Below are 23,167 nucleotides of genomic sequence, written 5' to 3' on the forward strand. Positions count from 1 at the left end.
CGCCCTTACACCCTCAGGCTCCCCGACTGCTTGTGAGGATAGGTTCTTCGAGAAGTTCTACATACTCATGAGATCGCCAAAGATCGGTAGCATCCTCAGGGATGTAATCAGGGATATGCTCCCTCTGGTACTGCCTCAAGCTCCAACTGGTGTCCAGGCATTGGGTCCAGCTCAGTCCCTGGCTCCCACAGCTGCTCGAATCACAGCAGCTCAGCCCCCTCAGCTGCCCCTGGCACTACCAGTCAGCATGCCACAACTGCCCATGCCCAGTACTCCTCCTGCACCCCCCATCTGTAGGACACAGAGGAGGAAGAGGAAGAGGAGGAGGACGAAGAGGAGGACGAAGAATCCGGATACAGTCGTCTGGTAAAGCATTCCATGAGAGGCTGGCGGAGTACCTAGGCATCTCACATCCACAGGCGCAGCAACCCATGGCAGGGGTCCTGGCCGAAGTGCTTACACTTGTCCTCCCATGAAAACTGGCATCCCTCTCGAGAAGGATGTGGAATCCTTAGCCAAAAAGGGCTTGGTCAAGCCATACTCCACCCATCCTACCAACAAGCGCTTGGTCGTCAAATTCAGGCAGACAGAGGGGGATGCCCTCTTATTGTTGGTGTACCCCAGCCACATTCCTCTGTTATAGCAGCGGTATCGGTATATTCCAAACTGCAGTCATCCTCCGCTGCATACGCTTCTTCAATCCTGGGGAACTAGGAAAAGCTTTTGGAGCAGTTTGGCAAAAAGATCTAGTCAAAGGCCACGCTCCACGTTGGTGCCAGGTTGGCAGCCATTAATCAAAAGTTGTGGCGGGAGATTGCAGACTTCCTTCCATAGCTTCCTGCCCACAGCCAGGCTCGGTTCAAGGCTGTCATGATCCATGCCCCTGACCCCCTCAGGTATAACAGCCCCCTGGCAGTAGTGGGGCTAAAGCCTTTCACACCGGCCCCAAGGGCCTTTTAACTCCATCAGAAACATACATGGAGTCAGTCCTGGCACCTTTGGGGCCAGGCTCATTATCGGGAATAAAGCAATACCAGTTTTGGACCTTAATCCAACATGGAGCCCTATTACACACCTCAGTCCTTTACACCGCATGGCTTGGTTCTAGTGTTTTGGCTGTGGCTGGGCCTGGAACTACTTGGCCTGCAACTACTTTACCTAGGCTATGTAAACCACACCCAAACAGCAGAACACGCTTCGTGTTTTCTGCACCCCTGCAGCGTAACGCTTACCGTGTCCAGCTCCTGCTAATCTGCTTCTCCGGTGGCCCGATCCTGAATCCCTAGATCCGGATTCCATTAATAACCTGGAAGAACAAGAACAGCATTAGCGAGCAAGAACACTTACCTGTGAAGTAACCGGCCTTGAATCCATCCTGCGCTTTGCATACCTCTCCCATCTCCGGAGTTCGCCGCAACCTGCAAAGTAAAGAAACCAGGACAACATTAATTAGATTTCTTACCTGGGCAAGCAGCGAGTCCTGGCGGCAGCCTACGTTTCTCTTACCTCGCCCATCTCCGGGTTACACCGCAACCTACAAGGGAGAAGGAACAAGGTCAGCATTAACAAAGCACTTACCTGTGCAAGCAGCGCTTCGATCGCTCATCACTCCGGAACATCACCGCAACCTGTACAATGAAGACAAGAGGACACAGGTTAGCAATTAACACCAATAAACAGCGCAGCGCTCCGCGCATAAATAACTCACTGTGGTCTTCGCCATTGGCGTGGCCACTCAGAGATCACAATCATCCATGTGAAAACAAAAAGAAACATTGTTAGGGAACAGCGTAGTGGAGCAAGACGCCGAGAAGACAGAGAAAATGGAGGGAAAGAAAGACAGAATAAAGACGGAAAAGACATTATAACTCACCTGGAAGACAGCAAGCAGAGTCTGAGTCACAGCCGGTCTGGACCCGTCATAAGGGCACACGGACCAGTGAAGCAACTAGGTCCACGGAACGCCCGCACCAACCACACGCCCCTGCACAGAAACGCAGGACGGAGAGTTCAATGCACAAAAACCTAAGGTGCTACCCAACGTCTGGCACATAACCAAGCAGAGAGGGGTCCGGGATAGCGCTTAGGCCTCCATCCAGTATTATGTGGCGCCCCCGTGGATGCCAGGTGAGCATAAGGCAAGATTGGCGGAGGTGAAAATTGTGACCCAGGATATAATGGAGTCTATGGTGGCCCACATTGACATCTCAGGCAGAGCCATCTGTTTTGCCACCGACATGAAGACGACAGCTTGGCTCAAGGTGACAAAAATCAACCCAGATGTGCAGGAAGGCACCCTTGACCTGCTGTTTGAGGGGAGCGACCTGTTTCACTCGACAACAGACGAGGAACTAGAAAAGAAAACAATAGCTCCTACACAGCTAAATCCTTGTATATTTTAACAAAATCCACACCCAAGACCTACAGCCAGGCACACCAGCGCTCAGGCAAGGATCGGGCCTCTGGAGGATTTAGGGGCTTGCAGGAGAGACGGTCGAAGCAACCTGACATGTCACATGTATCGAACAAGGGGTCTTTCCAGTCCCCCTCCTTAGCACTAGCCTCAGAGGGAAAAGTTGTGACGGGTCCATCCCGATACAGGAGTCTCTCGTGGCGGGCAGGCTTGTCCTTGACGTACACTCCTGGAAGGCAAGGTTTGCGGACCTGTGGATCTTCATTGTTGTCCACGGCTTCCGGCTACCAATTTCCCGCTTTCCTCCCCTCCACTTCCGCTGATTGGGACTGCAACTCTGTTGGCAGAAATCTGCCTGCTCATAGCATGCCAGGCACTGGAGGAAGATCCAGCTTCACAGCAAGACAGGGGTTACTATTCCTGTATATTCACCATACACCACAAAAAAAGGCTGGCCTGAGAGTTGTTGGACCTTTCTTCCTTGAACCTTTCTCTACCCAGCCAAAAGTTAAAGATGGTTACCTTAGCCTTCATTGCGAAGACCTTGTGCATGTGAGACTGGATGTGCTCCCTGGATCTGAAGGATACTTACCTGCTCGTCCCAATTTGGGAACCCCATCGGTCCTTCCTATGGTTCAGGATCATTGGTTTTCACTTTCAATTCAGCATTCCACCCTTTGGCCTCAACTCGGCCCGAGAGTCTTTACAAGGCTAATGAACACGGTGGTAGCTCTACTCGGGGCGCAAAGCCACCACATTTATCCATACCTCGACGACTGGCTAATCAGGGCAGGCTACCTGGATGCAGTACATCACACGACCTCCATTCTCATGCACACACTATACAATCTTGGATTTTCTGACAATCTCTAAAAGTCAGTTACTGCCCACGCAGACTGACATTTCTGGGTCTTTTATGGGATACAAGGAGCTTCCCCCTCAACGGACAAGATCACAGCAATCAAGAGGGCCACTGGGCATTTCCTCAGCAGAGCAGTAACCTAATCATGGTGGTACCAACAGCTGCTGGGAGTAATGGCGGCATGTTGCCTCGCTGTGCCGCATACGAGGCTCAAGATGAGTCTGCAGTTTCATTTCTCAGCTTCTTGGAATCAGGAGACGGGCTCTCAGGCAGAGCCAGTCAGCATACCATGGCATATCCACCAGTACCTAGCCTGGTGGGGTACAGACACCAACCTGAGGGTAGGCAGGCCTTTCCGGAAGCAGTTAACACAAATTACCATTACTACAGACTCATCCCTAGAGGGATGGGCCCTACCCTGCACAACCACAGCATCCATGGGGTATGGTCTCATCAGGAGCAGCTGGAACACATAAACTGGCTCGAGATGATGGCCATCTGACATGCTCTCAAAGCCTTTCTCCTTATGATCAGCTGCAAATTGGTCTGCATCCAGACAGCTCCACCTGCATGTATTACATCAACAAGCAGGGCGGTACCAGGTCCCCGCCTCTCTGCAGTCTTTCGATCGAAATCTGGGAGTGGGCACTGTCGAACAATATTCACTTGTCAGCGGTTCACCTTCCTGGGGAATCCAACCTGGAGGCGGACAGGCTCAGCAGGCTGGGGATGGACAACTACGAGTGGCAGTTGAATGAAGAAGCCCTCCAAGGGATCTTCCGCTGGTGGGGCCACCCTCAGGTGGACCTCTTTGCCACCAGTGTCAACAGGAGATGCCACCTGTTTGCCTCGTGGCTGGGGCAGGGGCTTGTTGGGTGATGCATTGCAGATCTCGTGGAACATGAACACGTACGCCTCCCCACCCCACTGCCCCACTCCCCTGGTTCGCAAGGTAATCTGCAGGATCAGGGAGTCTCTGAGCTTTCGCCTCATTTTAATAGTGCCATGGTGGCCTGCAAGAGACTGGTTCTCAACTTCTCAGTCTGTCGGATCAGACCCCGGTACATCTCTCGGTGGGCCCAGCCCACTTAATCTCCCAGCAGGGGGGCACATTGGTTCACGCTGCCCCAGAGAAGTTGGCCCTTGCAGCATGGTTCCTGAACAGGTTACCCTGAAGCAACTGCACCTGTCACGGGGATAACCTGCCTACCGTACAAGGGTCTAGTGGACCAGGTTGTGTCACTGGGCAGAAACAAAGAAGATTGATCCATTAACATGCTTGTTGGACGATGTTCTGTCTTTCTCAGCGCATCTGGCTCATTCAGGTGTGCAGGTAGACGCCTGCCATACCTATCTGGTGGCCATAGGTGCCTACAAGAACTCTGGTGATAACTTCTTTTAATCTTCCAATCTGGTAAGTAAGAGACACCTGGCTGGTCTAACCAGGTTAGGATATCAGGCTGGTTACCATTAAGACAGCTCTTCTGGTGGGCCTTACATCGACATGACGCATAAGTGAAATTCAGACACTGGTGGCTTCAGATGCACCCTGCCTGGCTTCCTACGGTTGATACCTTTCACCTCAACGAGGAGATGGTACTCAGAGCATTCTTTGCAGACTCAGACTCAAAGGATGAGGCTCAGAAGGTATTGCACTTTCTGGATGATGTCGGACACACCCTAAGATTTTAAATCAGACGCCCTGTTCATTACTTTTGGAAGATCAAAACCAGGCTGTCAAGCATCCAAGGCTTCCATAGCAAGGTGGATGGTTATGGCCATCAAGGGGATGTATGAGGGGCAGCACAAGCCTCTGCCAGCAAACATGCATGCCCATGCCATCAGGGCCACGGCTGTGGCTTTCCAAAGACACGTCCCATGGCAGACGATCAGTAAGGCAGCTACGTGGGCTACCACCTCTGCCTTTTTGCAAGCACTACTGCTTGGATGCCAGTGCTAGGTCTGACATGGAATTTGGCCGGGCAGTTTTGAAGAACTTAAACTGTTTTCTTTGAGGGGCAACTCTCCTCCGTAGGGCTACATTCAGTTTTAAACGCCCATACAGTATGGAGGAAAGGGGACGGGATATGGGAGTAATTATAAGTTACTCACCGTAGTGACTAATGTATTCCTAGTCATAATCCCCCTTTCCTTCATACCGCCCACCATCCTCCCCGTAATAAACCTGTCATTAGAAAATTGTAATATTGTCAACGTGTCAAAGGGGAGTGAGGAGTGACGCTGGTGGTCGAAGTCAGGGGAGCGCATGCCCCCAGGGTTGCGCCCCCACACATCTAAATATATGGAACAATGGTGAAGAATATTGAGACATACACAACTGCGTTTTCTATTGGAAAGTAGTACAATGAGTAACTGTGATCACAAGGAGATTTAGGAAGACAAAGAAATAAACATCTTTAGAAAGAATTGGAATTCTAATAGGAAAGATGTTCTAACGCCCTGATGAAGACCTTTGTTAAAAAGGTCACAAAACGTGTTGGCGATGTCCTCAGGATGAATAGAAATTAAGCAATATCTAATGTACAATTCAAAATTGGTTTGTTCTTCAACTATTATTGATTATCATTTCTGATAACATAACTTAATGTATAGGTGCTGGCGCAGAGGTTAGAATCTATAAAACCTTATACTTATAAGTCGTGTTTGGGCTTGAAGCTTCCCTTTCCTCTGCTGCCTAGAAGTGCCAGGGTGTAAAGTAGTGATTTGGATACTATTGGAACAATTGATTGTAAAAGTGGTTAACGCAGTGGAGTGCAAGCTCACAGGTTAGATTAAAAAAGATGTAAATGTACCTGTGTCCGCCCCCCCCCCAACCCCCCCCCCCCCCCCCCCCACCCCTGTGTTATCAAAAGTGGAATAGTGATTTTACTTTGTAGGTCTCAAGTTTAACCTTTCCAGGTCAAGGCAGTACAGACTAGAGAAACAACTTTTTGTGTGTTTGCTGGGCTTAAGAAGGGAATGGTTACCACCAAACAGACAATATCCAGATGGATGGTCCTATGCATACAAACATGTTATGGATAGGCCACAAATATTTACCAGAGGATTGAAAGAGAAGAGGTGGCGCGTTCTGCCTTGAAGACAAATGTTGTTCAGTTTTCAGATGTTTTGTCAGGCAGCCACTTGGGCTTCACTGCACGCCTTCACAATCATTCATTTAGACACCCTTACTGCAGAGTCAGTTCCCCATGACTACTTTACATAACTGCCTGATTGACTGCTCCCTACCAGTGTTCAATGTGTGATCTCTTGGGCCCTCTTTTAGGAATGTATAGTTTAGAATGTGGGACTGCAACGTTTGTCTCTCCAGATGTTTTGGATGATAAAAATCCCATCAGTTCTGCCCAATGGAGAGGGATGATGGGAGTTATAATCCAAAACATCCGGAGAGCTGTATGTTGGAGACCGCTTCATTAGAAGAATACATTACTTCTGGGAATAGTGTTACTGGTGGATTTCATGGTTCTTTCCACTGATTTCTCATTGCCCTCCCTCCTACCCCTCTAAATTCAGCCCTCAATTGAGCTTTTTCTAATTACCTTAAAATATTTGAGTGACAGCTCTGTATCTTGCAGATGCCTGAGGGAAAAGTGTCGGTGGCGGCTCAATTTGTTATGTGAATATGCTTTTATATTTTGATATATCACCACCATAGCAATTTGAGAGTTTATTGGCATACTGTGAGCCTGCTAGGCATATCCATACTCTTGTCTGCTGGAGAAAGGAAAATGAGCCAGATGGATGGTAGAGGATGAAAAAGTGAGAAATAGATGCTACATACACAAGGAAGGGAGAAGTGCAGCCAGAGAGAATGTTTTGTGATCGTGTGGGTTCGTGCCAGTCTTGTTTGGTGGACCATAATTCTGGGAAAGGGAGGTGGCCGGAGGATAAGTCTGAACATGTTTTGACAATTGGGTTGTTTCCAAGGCAGATTTGGAGAATTGTTAGAATTGTTAGTGCACAATGTAATGTTGACTGAAAGAGGGTCTTTAGTGTGCTCAGCAGCAATTGACTGTATAAAGGTGAACATTGATGGTATTCAGAAGATACGGGAATGGAGTGGAAAAATGAAACTTCGCTTGGCACCATGATGTCCAAAATGTTATGAGTTTCTTCTGTGTCATGCCATTCAAACCTTTTTTAGTTCATGGTGGGACCAGTTGGTGCCTTATCTGGGAGTAGATTGTCAAAGTATTGTAATGCATAGTCGTCTCCAGTGATGAGATATATCCGAGCTCTCTATGCAGGCCATGTTCATTAGATGGTGTAAAATATTGGAGGTGAATGTGCTAAAAACAGCGTAAGTAGGGAGAAAAGGGCTGAATGTCCGCCCTCTTGTATGCAGTGACAAGTTAGGCAACTTTCTGTTGCGCTTTCCATTGACTGTTGTAATAAGGCTGTCACGCAATTTGTTGGTTGTACATTGATAAATACCACATTAAAGCCACCTCGCAGGACTGAGGAGTTGGGAGGGAATCTTTCAAGCTGCAAGCCAACAACGTGAACACAGTGCACCCAAATATCAGCAATGAAGGGCCCTTTAGCTAGCCAGACAAAGCGAAACAGTAGAGAAATGTGCTCAAATGCTAGGCGCGCAAAAGGGTGCTCTGAGCAGCTTGTGCACCTGGAATCTGGTCAAGAGCTAAAGTCAGGAGTGGTCTATCCCTGAAAAATGGGAAATTTTATTTTGGCAAGATTTGCTGTTTTTTCTTCATTTTATACTGCACCAAATAACCTCTAAAGTAGTGTTGGAGCACCTGCGCTTTTGTGCAAAATGTTAGTGCATGACCATATTTTTGCTCAACATTGGTCAGAATTTTAAGCCTTCAACAGTGCCAGGGTGTCATTTTAACCCTGGAATGTTGACATTATGAACATGTTTGTATGTGTGCAAAGCCTGGCCTCTCCATCCAGTTTCTATAGGCAGAAATGTTGGGTGGCAATATAGGCAAGTGTAAGAATTTTTAAATGAGGATTGCTTTGTTCTGAACCATGGCTCCTCTGGGGCAGGGTTCTGGACTAGGCCTCCTGTAAGGTAATTAGGCCTCATTGGACCTTTCTGGGGATAGTTATAATAGTGTGTGAGGCAGTACTGGAAGTAGAATCCTAAAGAGACAGTTGTGGTAGTGGGGTGGAGGAGGACCCTCCTAGTCGAAAGTTATACATCAACAACATATGTTCAAGTTAAGCATTTAGATTTGACCTGAGACATACTATATAAGATGAGGAATCTGCGGGAGCCATCATCACATCCATCAGAACTAACATTTCGAAGGGATTGTATTCCATATCTATGACAGGTAATGTCCACAGCTGTGCTGCTTTGGAAAATTTTCGGCAGAGGGCGTCCTGCGTTGATGGCGTCGATTCGAGGGCCTCCACCGAGGGTTGACGTCACCAGACATTCTATATAGGACGCGCAACGCTCGTAGCCTCAGTTCTGTTTTTTATGCAAACGTGTTTGCTTCGGAATCTCGGCGCGCTCGATTCTTCTCGTCGAACGATGTCTTAATCTTCCTCTACTACCCTGAGGTCAGGCTTTAAAAAAATGTCGGGACTGCGGTTCAAGAATGTCCATCACAGACCCGAACGATATCTACCTCTGGTGCCTCGGCGAAAGCCACACCACCGACGACTGCGAGGACTGCCAGTCCCCGACGTTTAAGGCCTTGCGGGAGCATAAAGGGAAATTAAAGGTAGGTAGCGTGTCCAAACCCCGTAAATCGAAGTCCGCTGTGCTTTCGACCGATGACTCGAGGGCCGACTCTCCGCGTCAGTGAAAATCCAGGGGGTCTCGGTCTAGGAGTGGTTCCCGTCATTCCTCTGCCTTGAGGCATTCTAGGAGGTGCCGGCAGCGGTCGCCTTCCCCGTCCTCGTCGGTGGACTCCGCCAGATGGTTGACTTGTCCCACCAAGTCTTCGCCGCCAGCCGAATGGGATTTATTTTTCCAGCAGATGTCAACAATTTTTCAGTAGCAAGGCACAGTTCCGTCCATGCCTTCGAAAGACGCCGGCAGGGAACGGGCTCGGTCCACCACTCGCACACCTTTGGCTCGGGAGGGTGGCGCGATCATCGGGAGCCGTTGAGGTCCCGATCGGACAAGGGAGATCGCCATAGCCGTGCCAGGTCCAGGTCCTCGATGCCATCGAGACCGTAGAAACCTGTGAAGCCTTCGAAGAAGGCGTCAACACCATTGGCGCTGTGTCCGTCGATGGACGATCTCAAGACTCTGCCCTCGAAGTCGTCGGCGCCTCGGTCGACGCCGATTCCCTCCGTACCCTCAAAGCCGTTTGTGGAGGATTTGCCGGAGGTGCCCCTGAGGGCTGTGGAACCTCCAAGGAAGGCTCGCAGTAAGTCTGTGAGGCCTGTTATTGAGCCCAGGTCTGTTCCTCCTTCTAGAATGGATTTTTTCCAACCTTTGCAAGAAATTTCGGAGGTTGATGAACTGTTTGATCAGGAGATGGGCTTGCCTGTGCATCCTGACGTCTTTGATGACCTTTTGTCTGGGCATAGTCAGATGGAGGAACTCCGTGAGTCATTGCATGACGCCAGTGGCCTCGACACCTCTCGCCAGAGGTGGAGTTTGGCCGGCCTGAACCGGGGGCGCATGCTGGGTCTTCCTATAGGAGTCATGTCGAGGGTGACTGAGTACTTGGGGTGGTCTGCCTCCCACCCCAAAGTGGAGTTTGATCAGGATGACTTGACTGATATCCTGGATCAGGATCGGTCCACTGACCCGGTGTTGCTGTTTCACATGGCTTTGCAAAAGAGGGCTGCAGCGGCGGCTTGGACTGCTCCGGAGAGTCTGTCGGCAGTTAACAGATCATTGGCGAAAAAATACTGTCCATCCAGTAGTGACCCCTGCTACTTATCGTCGCACCCTACTCCGGAGAGTTTGGTGGTGCAGGTGGCTACAGCCTCCTCGAAGCAGGCTGCGTACCTTACCATCCCTCCTGATAGAGACAAGTGCTTCGATGGTTGGGCGAGGGAGGTATTTTCTGCTGGGAGTATGACGTTGAAGTCGGCCAACTCCACTTGTGCCTTGGCAAAGTTTACACACACTCTGTGGAACTGAGCGTCTTTGGAGGATGAGCATATTCCCGAGGGGGAAGAACGGGATGGCTTTCTGGCCCTCGTGCAAGACGGCAAGGATGCTATGTGCGAATCCCTTAAGTTGGGTTTGGACACCGCAGATCGTGTCAGCCGGTCCATGGCTGCGAGAACCGTGATATGCAGGTTTGCGTGGTTGTGGAAGTCTGGTTTTGCCCCGGATGTGCAATCCAATCTTCTGAACATGCACTTTGACGGTGTTCATTTGTTTGGCAGCAAGGCTGACGAGAGCCTTGAGGTTGCAGACCTCCAAAGCTGCAGCAAAGTATTTGCGTGCTGCAGTACGGCAACCTCTGCCTTTTCATCCTAGAGACAGCAATGGAGTGGAGGTTCATTTCACTACTACTCCTCTTTTGGTAGAGCAAGAGGGGCTGCCAGTCAAAAGGGGCAGCGAAAAAGTACCCGTGTTGGTCGGGGAAATCCTGGTGCCAATTCCGCTCAGGCAGTTGCTTCTTTGCCATCAGGCGCTGCCGCAGTTGCTACAACTCAGTCTTGAGGCCATGACCCATGGTTCGCCGGTTGGGGCATGCTAGCACAGCATCTCGGAGAATGGCGTGCCATTACTTCAGATGCGTGGGTTTTCAATACCATAGCCCACAGCTACTGCCTTCCCTTTCTGCAGCGGCATCACAACAATCCACCGGGGAAGCTCTCTTTGAAGCGCCCGGATCCGCTCCTTGCGCAGGAAATCCTATCCCTGCTGGAGAAAGGTGCCATAGAACTTGTGTCTGTGGCGGAGAGGAGCAAGGGATGGTATTCCCCATATTTTTTGATTCCCAAGAAAGACGGAGGACTGAGACCCGTCATGGACTTGCATTGGTTGAACAAACTTCTCGGGAAGGACAAGTTCAAGATGGTTACTCTTTCTCAGGTCCTCCAGGCCCTTCAGCTTCAGGATTGGTTGTGTCTCTTGACCTCAAGGACGCGTACTTTCATGTGCCGATTCATCCCAAGCACAGGAAGTACCTGAGGTTTGCGGTAGGCGACTCGCACTTTCAGTTTCGGGTCCTGTCATTCGGTTTGACCTCCGCCCCGAGGTTCTTCACCAAGCTCATGGTGGTGGTGGCAGTGTACCTCAGGAGATTGGGGGGTGGGCGGATTCATGTCTACCCCTACGTGGACGACTGGCTGATCCGAGCGTGCTCTCCCAAGCAAGTGTTGGATCATCTCAGTCTCACCTGCCACTGCCTCCACAGGCTGGGCTTCTCCCTGAATTTCAAGAAGTAGCATTTGAAGCCTTCCCAACAGCTCCAGTACATCGGTGCTGTGCTAGACACGTCCCTGGGGGAAGTGTTTGCCTCCCAGGTCAGGGCTCATCACATTGTGCAGATGGTGGACAAGTTTCAAAGTGCCCAATGTCTCCCGGCTTTTGACTTCTTAAGGTTGCTGGGCCTCATAACCTCTTCCTGGTGCCAGAGGCCAGACTACGGATGCGATCCCTGCAATTGTCCCTCAAACTGCAGTGGTCCCAGTTCTCTGGCAAGATGACGGATCCCATGCAGATTCCACTCTCGGTCACCCAGGATCGTCTGTGGTGGGCCGACGAAAGGATCCTGCTGAAGGGGGAACCGTTTTGGCAACCATGGCCGGAGGTGACGATTGTGACGGATGCTTCCCTCACAGGATGGGGGGCTCATGCCAACGGACTGACAGTCAGCGGTCGTTCGTCTCTGTCTGAGTCCAGACTCCATATTAACCTGTTGGAGCTCAGAGCCATCAGGCTTGCACTGAAGGCGTTTCTGCCGACTGTACGGGGGAAAAGTGTCCTGATTATGACGGACAACACAGTAGCCTTGCATTACCTCAACAAAAAAGGGGGGGCAGGGTTGCTCCCGTTTTGCAGGGAGGCGATGCAGCTCTGGTTCTGGGCCATCGAACAAGCTCTTTCGATCTCGGCAGTTCATCTGGCCTGAGACGCAAACGCGGAGGTGACCGCTCTGAGCAGGCAGAGCAGTCTCGCACGAGTGGGAGCTGGCTCAGGAAGTCCTTCTGGAGATCTTTGCCCTTTGGGGAACCCCACAAGTGGATCTCTTGGCCACGAGTGTCAACCGGAAGTGCAAGAGATTCTGCTCAAGGGAATTTCCTCTGAGTGTAGCCTTAGGAGATGCGTTTGTGGTGGATTGGTCATTCCCGCTGCTGTATGCGTTTCCTCCAGTCCCTGTCATTCCTCAAGTGTTTTGGAGATTCGGGACCCGAATGTTTCTTGTGGCTCCGGATTGGGCCAGGAGAGCGTGGCACTCGGACCTTCTCGAATTGTCCATCTGCTCTCCACGCCTTCTTCCTTACCGAGTGGATCTGCTCTCGAGGGTGGGGGTCAGGGTCTCCAGCCAGAGGTCAGGACTCTCAACCTTCATGCTTGGTATCTGAAATGTTGAGATACAAGGATTGGGACCTCCCGGATGATGTGATGGAGGTTTTGCTTTCGGCCAGGCAGCCAGCAACAAAGTCCCTGTACCGTTGGCGTAAGTTCTGCGACTGGTGCAGGAGACAGAATGTTGATCATTTCCAATGTTCCAACCCTATGGTTTTGTCTTTTCTGCTTTCTTTGGCCCACAATGCCCTGCAAGTGGGTACCATTAAGGGTTACCTGGCAGCGCTGTCCATATTTAAGCGCTCGTCTGAAGAGTGTTCTCACTTTAAGATACCTTCTGATTTTGCAGTTTTTAAAAGGACTGACTAATGTGTTTCCGCTGTCCCCTTTCCAGGTGCCGGTTTGGGATTTAAATTTGGTTTAGAAGTTTCTGGCGGGTGCTCCGTTTGAGCCCTTGCACTCTTGTCCTTTGAGACTGTTGTCTTTCAAGACAGTGTTTTTAGTTGCGGTTACTTCCGCACGCAGAGTGATTGAATTGCAGGCACTTTCAGCCAAGCCACCCTCTACTGTGTTCCATAAGGACAGGGTTGTCCTTCGGGTGCAGCATTCTTTTCTGCCGAAGGTCGTGTCTGAATTTCATTTAAGCCAGAAGGTAGTACTTCCGGCGTTTTATCTTCATTTGCATCCTGGCAAGGAAGAGGAGAGGCTCCATAGGTCGGATCCTAATAGAGCTCTGAGCTTTTATATTTCACGGATGTCCCGGGTCAGAGTGGACGATCAGCTCTTTATCGGTTATGCTGGACACTGGTTGGGTCAGGCTCTTACCAAACAGACCTTGTCCAGGTGGAGTGTCCTCACTATTACTGAGTGTTACCGTTTGGTGGGTAAGGACCCTCTGGTTGGATTACGTGCTCGCTCTACTAGGGGTGTGGCTACCTCCACTGCCCTTCAGCGGGGTGTTTCTATTTGGAATATTTGTGAAGCAGCCACATGGGCTTCTCTAAATACTTTTGTCAAACTTTACGCCCAGGATTCAATCCACCGCAGGATCTGGCCTTTGGTAAGGTGGTTCTTTATTCTGTCATTTGATTGGGTATTCTAAATTCTTTTCCCACCTCCATAGTTTGGTACTGCTTTGGGAATCTGTCATAGATATGGAATACGTCGGAGGACACAATCTCGTCGAAGAACAAGTTAATTACCAAATCTGGTAACATTCTTTCGATGGGATGTTCCTCCGATGTATTCCACATCGCCCTCCCAACCTGCCCCTCTGGAAAAATTCCTATGCAATTGCATTTTACGTTTCTGCAAGGCTATCTGCAGTAGGATTGTCAGGAGATTGGTGCCACACGTTCTGGGAAAAAACTACAACTGAGGCTATGGGCGTCGTGCGTCCTATATATAACATCCGGTGAGGTCGATCCTCGACGGAGGCCCTCGAGGGACATCGGATCAACGTCATCAATGCAGGACGCCCTCTGCTGAAAATTTTCTGAAGCAGGCACAGCTGTGGACATTACCTGTCGTAGATGAGGAATACGTTGGCGGAACATCCCATCGAAAGAATGCTACCAGATTTGGTAAGTAACTTGTTCTACTGGATTCTTTTTTCTTCATGATGCTAATCTCAATACGTGCCAGCATTTCCACAGTAAATATGGTTCATGATGCAATGCAGCCCTGCTCCTCTGCCAGGCAAACATGCGGTCTCTCATGCGCCCGCACACACCCACACGCGCTCACACACTGTCAAACTCTTACGTCCATTATAAGATTCAAACAGGCACACATACAAATGCGTTCCTATGTTTTCAGGCTTTTTTTTTTAACTTCCCTTTTTACACTGCAGTCAGTCATGTCCACTGCTCGGGGCAGCAGCATTCAAGAAGCATGGCACAGGCGGAATGGTGAAGTAACAAAAGTTAGTCCCACCCTGGATCCAAACTGGATTGCCTAGCAATTAGAGTCACATAAAGGCCATACTGCACATACATTGTTTGACTACTTGGCTTCACCAAATTTCATCCAAAACTAAAAGCAGACTCCATCTACCCTTGCTCCTCTTTCAATAACTCATCTTGTGGTGTGTTTGGTGCAATCCTAGTAGCTGTTTATGTAAGTGGCCTCTGGCATACATTATAAATCATTTGCGAGACTAATCATGAACTGCATTGACACTCTTAGGTACTTTATCATGCAATTTTATAAACAGAAGTACTTGTATGTCCGTGTATTTCTATTTCAACGTTTTTGTAGTTCATTGTGTATTTGTGTAGTTAACCAATCAACTATGTACTAACATTTTAAGTGGCTATCAACTTCTGTGTATATATTGTTTTGTGAGTGTAATTCCTCGTTTGAATTCTCAATCACCTTGAAAATGATCCATTTACCCCTTACTTTATTATAAGCAAACCCATTGCATATGTGGATGCATGTAAGCTTCCACTCCCTTTTGGTCTTCTGTTACTCTGTTGGTAAATCCATTCCTTCATGCCAATATAATCTGCATTTCTCTTCATCATAGGTGGAGTGCGTATGGTGTACCCCTCAGCCTTTGTCCTTGTTGCACAAAATGATCTCTCTGCATATTCTAGCACAGTCAACACAAGTTGTGGTCAAAGCAGTACAGTATCACAAGGGTTCGGGAGCATGAAGGACCCTGGCAGCTGTGGGATGCCTCTCACACCTCCAACTTCACCAGAGCAGACTGTTGTGGGTAAGTTAGTCTATTACTGCTGCTGTAGTGAACTGATTTGTGTAGTTGTTCCCAGTTCCTGCCCACAAGGCAGCACTACTTGACACCCGATGTCTGTACTTACCCTTGCACTGCCACCAGCTGGCCGCACTTTTACTTTTTTTAATGTATTTTACTGTTATCCTATGTACTGCACTGCCTCAGCGCCTTTCCCCGCACAATTTTTATCCCTACCCCCAGCACTTACGTGATCTCAATGTCACCTGGCCTAGTAGAATCGCTGTCTCTTACTTTCTGTTTCCCCTCCTTTGCCTCATCGCGCCTTGAAACACTTGTGTATAGGCGCTTGTCCCATCCTTGGGAGCAATATTTTGGATTGACGCCTAACAAAAAATCAGAAGACGACAATAATCGCTGTGGAAGAATGTGTCTGGTCAGACCATTTTCATGTGTTTTTTTAAGTTTTGTCTAAGCGCTCTATGAATCAATAAAATACAATACAACTAGGTAACTCTCATGCTTGCAATGTTGTTCTGATACCAAAAAAGGAAGTAGCAAAACTTGAAAGGATTCTGAAATCTGCAAATCGAACATGCCTACATTGAATTGACTAGATGACACCCTGCATGCTTGGAAATGACACTATTGTAGCCCAATGGAGGAAAAGAGCTAATTAAAAATTTAAATGCTACTAGATCGGGATGTGACCAAGATGAAACAGATTGGTTAGATGGGCAAGCCGACAAAGTACCCGCTATGGAGCATCTGGGAGACGGGTGTGCAATGAGTCGGGAGCTTTAAATCTTCACTCAATGCTCATGTTGTTGGTCTGTTAATGGTTTGATAGCTCAAAAATGTTTGTTTCTTTTTTAATGTTTTATTGAAATCTAATACAAAGTTACTTGTAATATTTAAATCCCCAATACATACTGTTCATGCTTAGCATTGCTTATGCAATATCAAATGTGAAAAATATAAAAGCATAAAATAACCAACCCAATAAGTTACCCAGCATTGTTACCACTTTTGTTTACAATAACTGGATTGTAAGTCTCAGAGGGATCACTCGGGGGCAACGCGGTCGCCTTGGAAGAAAGATGACAGAGCAACACAGGTTCGATCCTCGGGTCTGCGCTTAGAAACCTTGGGGTATTAAGCACGTTATAAATAACCAATTACAATTTAAGTTGTGTAGAGACCTAGCATATTCTATAAATCACTTTGGCAAATGATTTACAAGGTAGAAATGAAGTTGTGCATTAATATGCAATTCAATCAGTTACTATTCGTTTGGCAAATTCCCAACGTTTTGGTGGCAACCCAAATAAGTTTATTAATCAGTACAAGTATCCTTAAGTTAAGGCAAGACGACAGCAACTTTTATGAATACAACCAGGATCATGTTCAGGTGTATTTATAAGAAACATAATGTAACCAATTTTGTAACATGGGGGGTGGACTTGCGCCTCCAATTCATTGTAATTCTTCACCCGATGATCACTAAGGTCAGCTTGATATATAAATAGTACGAAGACCATTGCCCTCCGTAAATAAACCCAGCCCGGGATGGAAAATGGTACACCACTATTTATTATCAAGCTCTGTGTGTGTGATATCTGATTGTATCTAATCTAATTATTATTTCAGAACAGGTTATTTTGTCCAGGCTTGGTCTTCTAAACATCTTGGCCACTGAAAGAGTTTAAAGAGGTCTATACCAGTGTGAAATGTATCTGGGCTAAATGCCGATAGTTTATCGTACACGATTTAGGGCTGTGAGGGATGTTGAGAATAAGAGGCAAAGGTTTCTGCCCCATTGATTTTTAGCCATGTCTAACTGTAGGTCTAACTTCCAATTCAATCAGTGGAGTAGAATCTAAAGATCAGCTTTGTAGATTTGGCCAAAGTAGTCTGTCTGATATCCAGATGGCTCTGGAAATCGAGTGTTTTTTTCAAAAAGACTTCGTCCTGTGATACTGCAATAAGATCTGGATCTGTGAGGAATGCAGGGTAAGATCAACTATAATGTAGCAAATTCACTATTGGATATCATATGGTCCAATGTTTAACACATATCGCTATCCAAATTAAACGGGAGCCTCTAATCCTGGTCACCTCCGAAAATGTAAATGAAGAGTGAACAGATGCTTATCTTTCAGAATAGTGCCCAGTCTCCAGGTCCAATGTGTGCACTGCAAAGATGACCATCTCAACAGTGGTCTAGAGGGAACCACCGTAACTTCAGAATTGAAAGAATAATGATGGGGGGAAAATGGCTTCAATTCTAACATGTGGCAACATGCCACCATTCCCAAACCACTATGTAGCAATGTGCTTCTGAAGTATGCAATGGCGCTCTTCCACATTGGGTATAGATAATTGATCGTGAAAATAAGGTTTAGTAAATTCTTTTTGACCATCTATGGGCCTTCTTCCCCCGACCCCTTATACAAGCCTGAACATTGTCTCTCCAAGCTTTTATAAAAAAGCTAAAATAATGGCAATTGAAACGGGTATAGGTAGTTGGATAGGCGAGGCATTCTTATAAACTCCATTCTTCCTACGAAAGATAATGAAAGTGCGATCCATCTGGTCTTACAGTAAGATATTCGTACATAGGGTTGTAGTTAATTTCAAAAAGGGTTTTCAGATCTGTACTTGCTTGTATACCTTAATATTTTGCTGATGTTAGACTCCACTTAAATTTTGCCTGGACTGGTGACAAAGATGCTGTAGCGATGAGTAGAAGCATTTCTGATTTACATCAATTCATATACCGACATATCCCATATAAGGTGTTTCTCACTTATAATGGGTTTTAAGTTGGTTTAAGGTTTGGATGCATATAAGACCATAACATCGAACAAGGAAATGGGCAAAAGGAAATTGGTTAATTCTTAAGGCAAGGGATTCAGTTACTGTGGCAAACAGTACAAGGGTGAGTGGCATGCATATCTAGTATCCCTTTGCATTCTTAAATGTGCAGAGATATAAGCATTAATAAGCGCCTTTGCTGTAGGGGAACAATACAGCATACTCCTACATCCCGTCCCCTTTCCTCCATACTGTATAGGCGTCCCTCGCTAGGGGCGGGAGACAGAACCTTTTTCACCAGAAACAAATCATCTTCCGCTTTAAGTTTTAGATGCGCGCAGCCCTGTGAGCATGCGCTCCTCTGACTACGCCCACCTCTTTTCCATGTGGACTGGAATGGACCGCTTTCGCCAGTGATCCTGGGTTAGGCCTCCAGCCTAGTTATTACACGCTCTCTTCCCTGGAGAAGTGGCTTTTTTTTGTCTTCATTCAGATACTCTGTCCTCTGCCACGCTCCTCCCTGTAGCATGTCGACGTCAACGGGCTTCAGCATTTGTCCAGCCTGCGAGGGGCTCTTCCCAAAGTCTGACTGACCACGGCTGGGAGGGCTGTACCACGTATAACACGCTTTCCTCTTGTGATCTGAAGAACAGGTTAGCTCGGTGGAGGGAGCTCATCGGCAATTCACCTCCAGAGGACTTGAAGGAATTAATCAATCACTAGTCCAGGCCCAAGGTAGGGGCATTGTTTTTATCCACACCCCGCAAGGACGACTCCTTTCCCAGGAAGCGCGTGAACGGGAGGAACCTTTCAGGTTCTTGTACCAGTGCAGATACCGAGGCTGCTACAGCTACCGGCCATCAGTCTGAGGGGTCGCGAGACTCTACCGGTGAGGGCACTGAGGGACTGCAAGGTTCTGTTACCAGGTTTACGCCCGAAGGGCTATGCCCTTGTACCGGACAAATGTCTGAGGGGGCACCTGTATGCAGCACTGCTTGCGACGCAGCCAAGGGCAATCCACCTTTCAGGCCTCGTCCTGAGGTGCAGGGTAGGTCTCAACCTTCACCACCAAGAGTCTTGGAAGAGGCCGGGGCCCAGCGCTGCAAGTGCCATGGCGCTGGCACGTAGCATGCAGCCAGACAAGATGGTCGATGGGCCAGACAAGATGGTGGCTCGTCGGACACCATCCCCCTTTGGGGAACAGGTAGGGGAACGAGTTTCCAGATGGGACTGGTCTTCACCAGGCACGTGGCCCACGGAATAGCCTTCTTCGTCGCAGGGCAGGTAAACCCCGCAGACATTAAGGCAGAGTGTGTCCAGACTTCAGCACCCTCATGGTCCTGCACCCATACCTGCCTCTCTAGCCGCTCCACCGGCCTGCGAGGACAGGTTTTTAAAAAATGTTTGACCCTCATGAGGTCTCCGCAGATGGTTGTCATCCTTAGGGATGTAATCAAGGACATGCTTCCTCCGTTTTTGCCTCTAGCTCCCACAACCACTCCGCCCTTGGTCGCAGTACTCCCGGTTCCTATGCAGCCCCTGCTGCCCATGCCAGTTCCAAATACATCAGCACCACCACAGCCGCCGCAACAACCACCGGCTCCAGTCAGTATGCCACAGGCACACACTACTCCTACTGTGGCCACGGATCAACAGGACACCTTGGTTGACACGGATGAAGAGGAGGACCTGGACACGCCATCGTCTACCAAGGCCTTCACGAATGGCTCGCTGGCCTGGCCGAATATCTAAACCTTTCACAGCCTGAGGTGGAACAACCAGAGGCAGGGGTCTTGGCAGAGGTCCTCACTCTATGCCCCACAGCTAGAACAGGGATTCCGATGCGAAAGGACGTAGACGCAATGGCCAAGAAGGGATTTGGCGCAGCCTACCAACAGGTGCCTCGGCGCCAAGTTCAGGCAGATGGAGGGGGATCCACTTTTGCAGTTGGCACACACGCAGCCACTCTCTTCGGTCATTGCTGCGGTTTTGATCTACTCCATGCCACAGTAGTCTACGGCCACATCTCCTTCGGCACTCCTGGGAAAGGAGGAGAAAATCCTGGAAGCATACTGGAAGAAAATGCACTCAGCTTCCCTCCATCTGCGTCAGTTTAATGCGGACGCTATGCTGGCAGCTGTCTTCCTTACAGAACATCCAGTGCAAAGCCAGGCACGCTTCAAGGATGAGCTGGCCGAGGCCAAGATTGTCGCCCAAGACACAATGCAGTCCATGGTGGCTCACATCAACACCTCTGGCCGTGCCATCTGCATTGCTACAGACATGAGAAGGACGGCCTGGCTTCGGGTGACCAAGTTCAACCTGGCCGTACAGGAACGCATTCTGGACCTTCCCTTTGAGGGTGGCGACCTCTTCCATTCCACCATGGATGAGGAACTAGATGTGAAGAAAATCAGTTCTCAGACTGCAAAATCCTGATCCATCCTCACAAAGGCCACTTCCAAGGCATATAGCCAGACGCACCAGCTTTCAGACAAGGGTTGGTTCTTTGGTGGGTTGCAGGGTTTCCAAGAATGGCATTCCAGGTAGCCGGACGGGTCCCCCAGCCAGCACCAGAGCAAGCAACAGAAAACGGCGCACAAAGGCTTTTTTCTGTCCTCCTCCTCTACTGCAGCGTCGGCCGCAAAGACGGTATGACGCACCCATCCGGGTCCAGCAGTTTCCGGTGGGGGCAGGCTTGCCCTTCACTACCAATGCTGACGCATGAGGTTTGCAGACCTCTGGATCCTATCTGTAGTGTCCATGGGCTACAACCTACCAATCCCTCCCACTCCTCTGCTACCACAGATTGGGACAAAAACTCAGAAATTCGCTCACTCGTAGAAAGTCAGGTGGTCGAAGAAGTCCCAGCCTCCCATCAGGGTCTGGGCTTCTATTCACAGATTTATGCCAAACACAAGAACCAGACGGGCCTGAGAGTTGTTGGACCTTTCACCTTGAACCTTTCCCTCCCTCTTCAAAAGTTCAAGATGGGTACCACAGCACTGATAGCAGACACATTGTGCAGGGGAGAATGGATGTGCTCCATGGATCTGAAGATGCTTATTTGCACGTCCTGATCTGGAAGCCCCATCAGTCCTTTCTGAGGTTCAGGATCATGGGCTTGCACTTCCAATAAAGGCGCTACACTTCGGCCTCAATTCGGCTCCCAGGGTCTTTACGTGACTGATGAACATGGTGGCCGCGCTCCTCAGGGCCCAGGGTCACCACGTCTAGCCATACCTAGACGACTGGCTTATCAAGGTAGCGTCTCCAGAGGCAGTACACCACACAGCCTCCGCCCTCATGCTTACGCTACACGAGTTGGGATTTTCCATCAATATCAAGTCACAGCTGGAACCCACACAGTCTGACTTTCCTGGGCCTCATCTGAGATACAGGCTCGGAGAGAATAGTCCCCTCGGAGGACAAGATCACAGCCATCAAGAGGGCCACAGGGCACTTTTTCAGCAGAGCAGTGACCTCGGCATGGTGGTACCAACACCTCTTGTGCATTATGGCAGCATTCCTCCTAGCAGTGCCTCAGACAAGGCTCAAGATGAGGAGATTGCAGTTGCACTTGCAGCCCCCTGGAATTGGGAGAGGGGGGCTCCCAGGCGGAACTAGTCTGTATCCCACCACAGCTCCTTGAGGATCTGGTCTGGTGGAGAAAGGACAGCAACTTTCGGGGAGGCAGGTCCTTTTCGTCCTCCAGCTCCGCTGATCACCATCACCACGGTTTCATCCCTGGAGGGGTTGGGGAAGCTATATTGCTGAGCCACAGTGTCCATGGAGTATTGTCCCGAAAGGAGGAAGATGCCTATATCAACTGGCTGGAGTTGATGGCCATCTGGCTCGCTCTCAAAGCCTTCCTTCCAGTGATCCGTGGCAAGTCGATCCTCATTCAAACGGACAGCTCCACCAGCATTTATTATATCAACAAGCAGGGGGGGGCACCAGGTTCCCTCGACTGTGCACTCTAGCAGTCAACATCTGGGAGTGCGTCCTGGAACACAACATTCACCTGACACCAATTCACCTCCCTGGGGAGTCCAACCTGAAGGTGGATAGGCTACTAAGCAGGTTGGGTGCAGGCAACTACAAGTGGCAACTGGACCACCAAGTCCTTTAGGGGAATCTTCAACAGGTGGGTTCATCGCCAGGTGGATCTCTTCACCACCTGGCACACCAGGAGGTGTCCACAGTTTGCGTCCTGGCAGGGACTCTGGCTCACTGGGCGACCCAATGCAGATTTAGTGGAACAACATGCACACGTATGCCTTCCCTCCCACTCCTTGTTCACAAGGTGGTGTGCAAGATACGGGAGGCCGTCCACCTATGGACCATCCTCATTGCTCCGTGGTGGCCGGCAAGACCTTGTTTCTCGGTACTCCTCAGCCTGTCGCAGCAGCCCCCAATACACCTTCCGCTGGGCCTAGCTCACCTATCACAACAGGGAGGCACAGTACTCCACCCTGCCTTCCAGGGGTTAGCCCCCTCAACGTGGTGCCTGAACAGGTCACATTAAGGCCGCTGCATCGGTCAGAGGCAAACCTGGACATCATACAGGGCGCAAGGAGTGATGCTACCGGGAGCCAGTACAAAAGCAAGTGGAGCAGGTTTTGTCACTGGGCAGCTTTTAGGGAGGTCGATCCACTGACCTGCACGTTGGACGACGTGCTATCCTACTCTGTACACCTCGCCCACTCAGAGGTGCAAGTAGACACATGACGCACCTATCTGGCAGCCATCGCAGCCTACCGGAACTCTGAGAAGGTTTTTTTCCTCCTCCAGCCCAGTGGTTAAGACACCTGGCAGGCCTGACCAGGCTCTACCCGCCAATCAAGAAGCCACACCTGGTGTGGGACCTCCATGTGGTCCTGGGCACCCTGGTGCATAAACCATTTGAGCCAATGGCGTTGGCGGATATCAGGC

At 49.3% G+C, this 23,167-nt stretch overlaps 1 protein-coding gene across 1 annotated transcript in view; it reads left to right on the forward strand.

The window, feature by feature from the left end:
- Nucleotides 1–23,167, forward strand: part of MED13L (mediator complex subunit 13L) — a 2,324,591-nt gene that overhangs the window by 1,150,231 nt on the left and 1,151,193 nt on the right. The window contains exon 7 of the mRNA XM_069619219.1: nucleotides 15,248–15,439. Within this exon, the coding sequence (XP_069475320.1) occupies nucleotides 15,248–15,439 (192 nt within the window). The remainder of the gene's footprint in view (nucleotides 1–15,247; nucleotides 15,440–23,167) is intronic.

The sequence above is a fragment of the Ambystoma mexicanum genome, chromosome 10, assembly GCF_040938575.1.
Source record: "Ambystoma mexicanum isolate Mex_15411 chromosome 10, UKY_AmexF1_1, whole genome shotgun sequence".
Lineage (NCBI taxonomy): Eukaryota > Metazoa > Chordata > Amphibia > Caudata > Ambystomatidae > Ambystoma > Ambystoma mexicanum.